A 4828-nucleotide genomic window follows, 5' to 3' on the forward strand; every position below is an offset into this window, starting at 1 on the left:
TACTCAGTTTTAATACTCAGACACCATCAGACGTTATGATTATATGTGTTAGTTAATAACTTAATTGTCAATTTACTAATCTCTTCATAACACTGTAATTAATTTTAAATGCCTCTAATGTAAAGTTAAAGAAGAAGAATGTAAATATAAATAAGAATAAATAACCACGAAATAACTTACTTAACAGAATTTGTAAGAAAGCTGTGAAATTAATTCAACATTTTTAGTGGTAATAATAATTTTTCATATATTTATTTATTTGTTTCTTGTAGCTCATTTTGACACACCATAATGACTGAAATCGAGCGTTATTTTGAAGATTTTATTCATCTACCACGTGTTCTGCTAAAAACATTGGGTTACGATTTTCCAGGCATCGCACGTCCATTGCCAACAAAGTGTCTAATGAGATTATATTTCATGTTGGCATTAATTAGCTGTTTGTATTGCACCTATTTTGTGGCCAAAATAGCATTGTCAGAAGTCGCGAATGGAGTGCAGGATTTACCATTACTATTAAGTCTCATTGATGACATATTGCACAATGGCACTGCAATTCTTAAAAGTTATTATTTCTTGTGCAAGATCAAATCACAGGAAGACCTTTATCAAAGATTACGTGAAATATACCCCGCATCTTTGGATGATCGTATGGCATATTGTGTAAATGACTACTATTGGCCTAAATGGATTAGGAAAACAATTTATATTCAATTCTGTGCCATTACATTGATTGTTCTTTTACCACTGGCCGAAACACTAATAGAATACATAATGGCTCTCTTGAAAGTAGGCTATGCAGATGCTGAATTTGCCTATCATATATTGTATGAAGATCACAACTATTTTATGAACCATCAGAGTCCCTTGGGATATGTGCTCGTGTATTTAATGCTGACAATGGGTACTCATTATGCCATTATTTTTAATATCTGTCCTGACATTTGGTTAGTTGCGTATGCCATGCAGCTGTGTATGCATTTCGATTATATTTCAAATAAACTGAAAAATTATGAACCCGAAGAAACAAAGACTGAACGGGATTTAGAAGTCATTGCGGAATTGGTGAGGAAACATCAAATTTTATTGGAGTAAGTATATATATTGAATATTTAATTGTAAAAATATTTAAGGAAGCCCGTTGTTGTTGTTGTAACAGTGTTTTATTATTATGTTTTTATGTTCGTTCTCCTGTTCAATCTGGCTCTGGGTCTATCTACAGTTCCAGGAAGATGGCTACTTCGATGGGATGTAACCACAGATCCACTGGAGTCAGATGAGTTGGCTTGGTGGGGCAGTTGAATAGGTGCTTAGTATCGGGCGGGCCCATGCCGCATACTGGGCAGATGTCTTGCACGGTGCGATCGATTCCCGATGACTCCGATGACTGCATTCACACAATAATTGCTTATGGTCTTAGCAACTGTGTCCGTGTGAATGCTGTTCAAACCTGCATGATATGCCTGTTGATCTAGAGGTTCTCTCCTATATTGTTGGACCGTCGCCTCTAGAGCATGAATATCCATCTTGATATGCCTGTGTGTATCGGTGGCCAGCAGATGGTGATTGGGATGGATCTCAACGATAGCATCTCATTATGTTGTCGTACTGGAAGAATCTTTGGCTCCCATGTAGATGGCCCACTTTAGATTTGGGGAGGCAGCCTGTTGCTGTTCTCAGGGCGGCGTTCTGACAAATTTGAATCTTATCCCACTTCGTGTCACATGAATTCGGGGACCAAACTGGCGCCGCATAGCTTACCACAGACCGACCTATCGCTTTATACGTGGTCAACAAGGTTTCTTTATCTGCACCCCAAGTGCTGCCAGCTAGGGACTTGAGGACCTTGTTCCTACATTTCAGTTTATCACAGATAGCTGTGGCATGCGCGGACGACGTGAAAGTGGTGTCGAATGTGACCCTTAGAATTTTAAGGCAGTTTGTGGTCGGAATTCTGCTACCATCGACCCTGATATTCAACTCTCTTCTATACTGCGCCGTCCATCTGGTGAACAGAGTGGCCGTCGATTTAGTGGCGGATATCTGCATATTCCTCGCGTGGAAAAGGGTGGTAATATCGTTTTAATAGGAGTTCAGTCTTTCACAGATGTCATCAGGGTAGGTACCTGACGCCAGGATCGTACAATCATCCGCATACGTTACGAATTCAATGCCGTCTGGAGGGGGCGGAATACAGGAAAGATAGAGGTTAAACAGTTCCGGAGATATCACCCCTCCTTGGGGAACTCCCTGTTTCCCTCTACGGGGCTTGGATTTCTTGTTCCTGAATTCCACATACGACTGGCGACCACACATATAGTTGATTATCCAACGTTTCAAACTTGGCCGGAGGGTTGTCTGCTCGACGTCCTCGAACAGCGTGGAGTGCTTGACGGTATCAAAGGCTTTTGATAAGTCAAGCGCTCCCATCACTGTTCTATCACACGACCGCTCCTGTTTGAGTCCTCGACAAATATGTGTGAAGATGGTGTGCAGCGCTGTTGTCGTGCTGTGCTGCTTACGGAATCCATGCTAATGATCGGCAACTTGATAGCTATTTCTAATGCTGGGGAGGACTAAGACCTCAAGGGTCTTCGCTACAGGTGACAAAAGCGAAATCGGCCTGTACGATTCACCTTTGCTGACATCCTTGTCTGGCTTCAGTAGCGGGACCACCCTCCCCATTTTCCAGACTTCGGGAACAATAAGGGTGGCTAGCGACAGGTTGAGAACTTTAGTAAGATACTCCACTCCCGGCTCATCCACCTGTTTCAACATTACCATGGAAATTCCGTCAGGGCCCAACGCTTTGGATGATTTAGCGTTCCTGATGGCATTCGCAACATCATCCACTGTAAACTGTGGTGGTTCATCCTCGGCAGGAAGAGATCTAATGCGACGTAACACTCTTCTCTTCGCCCTGTTACTATCGACAAACAGTCGATTGAAGTAACTTGCGCACATCTACGAGTCAGTCCACGTAACGTTGCCAAACGTGACTGAGGTCATCCTGTCGTCCCTCCCTCCGGGGTTCAAGCGTGACTAAACCGTTGTCCACAATTTACTTATACCGGCTCCAATGCTGCAACTCTTCAGATGATTTAACCACTTGTTCCGATTATGTTCGCCGACCAGCCTGTTAAATTCCAGTGTCAGCTCCCTGACGCTGGGGTCGTCGGGGTTGGTTCGACGAAGCTCATCACGCTCATTTGCTAATCCCGTCGCCTATGCTGGGAAATTTGGTCTTACTTGGGGTATTCGACCAGCAGGTATATGGCGAGCGGCTGCAGCATTGATGATGTCTCGGAACGTCCTTTCCGCTACCCGAACATCAGAAGGATTGGGCAATTCTCTGAAGCGGTGATTGGTGAACTCTCTGAAACTCGGCCAATCAGCTTTCCCATGATTGACGAATGTGCGGCGTTCAGAAGTGATGAAATCGGGTGGTCTGCTGATGGAGACAGACCAGGTGACACGATGGTTATGTCTGGCGAACTGTGACACGCTCCTCTAATTCTGGTAGGGGCGTCCTCATTGACCGAGCAAAACGTAGAGCTTTCAATCTGCTCAGTCAGCGCTATACCTCTCTGGTCGTTTCCGAGGGCCGAATGCCACATCTCATGATGCGCATTAAAGTCCCCCAGGACCAGACGATTATGACCTTCCAAAAGCGGGCTAATGTCAAGCTTAAAATCTGAGATACAGCTATTTCTCTGCGGGATGTATACGTTCAGCAACTCTATCTCGGCAGTTCCACACCTGACTGTTACCCCCATACATTGCATGTACGGGTCATTAGAGGTAGGCTCAAGCGAGATAGGCGCAAAAGGAAAGCAATCCCTCCACATCTGGTGCGATCCTTCCTTATTGCGACTTTTATTGTCCTCTTGGTAACTTGTAAAAATTCAAGATTATTCTCATCATCTCATTTAAACTTGAAATGTATTAATATTATTCGAAAATTTTGATGCCTACTAATCTAGTATTATTTCTATTTTCAGACTAGCAAACGACTTAAGAGAAATCTTCAGCTTTCTTGTTTTGTTTATGCTCTTCTCAACGGTGGCTACACTTTTTGGTCCGCTAATTTTTATCCTCACCCAAGGTGTAAATTTAGATATTAATGGTTACTTGGCATTTTTACCAACCAATTTGGGTCAGTATTTTATGGTCCGCTATTATGGTCAGCAAATTATTAATAAGGTATATAATTTATATTAAATGTATCAAGTATCCAAAAACACGATCTGATTCTATTTTTAGAGTTTGAAAATTGGTGAAGCAGCCTACGGTCAAACCTTTACAATGCACAGTGGATCCACCCATTGCACGATGGGGCCAATAGCAAGTTTTCGAGGCAAAAAGTCAATTTTTGAAGTTAACAATTTGAAAAAAATAATAACGGATTTCGATGGCCAACACTCTGAATCACTAAAAATAAAAAAATAAATCAATCTGGTAACATCACATAGCGACATACTGATCTGGCAATGGTGACCTATTTTCTTATGCATCATTTTCCGACATTCATTATAAATAAGTAGTGAAAGCATTTTAGGCGCCAAAAAGAACATTTCAACATTTATATATTTTTTAAACATGGAAAGCTCTTCAATGGGTATGTAAAATAAGATAGTGTTAACAAATAATAAAACTATTATGTGTGGTAAATGTATTTTTGAATTAAGATGTTATGTCTTTTTTGGAGTATTTTACTTTGTTATCCATGTGTTCTCTGGAGTATAACTTTTGAGATCTAAGTGGATCTAGGATATTATATATATGTGGTGAAAGGTATTAATGTGTACTATCATTTTGTGAAAAAATT

At 41.4% G+C, this 4828-nt stretch overlaps 1 protein-coding gene across 1 annotated transcript; it reads left to right on the top strand.

Moving 5' to 3' along the window:
- Window positions 1-291: 291 nt before the first annotated feature.
- LOC141391367 (odorant receptor 49a-like) lies at window positions 292-4221 on the top strand. Its single transcript, XM_073964276.1, has 2 exons — window positions 292-1091; window positions 4002-4221. Exons 1-2 carry the CDS (start codon window positions 292-294, stop codon window positions 4219-4221), a joined length of 1020 nt encoding a protein of 339 aa, XP_073820377.1.
- The last annotated feature ends 607 nt before the right edge of the window (window positions 4222-4828 follow it).

Source organism: Musca autumnalis, unplaced genomic scaffold (genome assembly GCF_047663935.1).
Source record: "Musca autumnalis isolate F117 unplaced genomic scaffold, ASM4766393v1 scaffold_1, whole genome shotgun sequence".
Classification (NCBI taxonomy): Eukaryota; Metazoa; Arthropoda; class Insecta; order Diptera; family Muscidae; genus Musca; species Musca autumnalis.

Bases quoted from the DNA above. Each gene is read 5' to 3' on its own strand.
- LOC141391367 (XM_073964276.1), top strand. From the start codon at position 292: ATGACTGAAATCGAGCGTTATTTTGAAGATTTTATTCATCTACCACGT. The intron at 1,092-4,001 runs GTAAGTATATAT...TTCTATTTTCAG, and splicing joins AAACATCAAATTTTATTGGA to ACTAGCAAACGACTTAAGAG.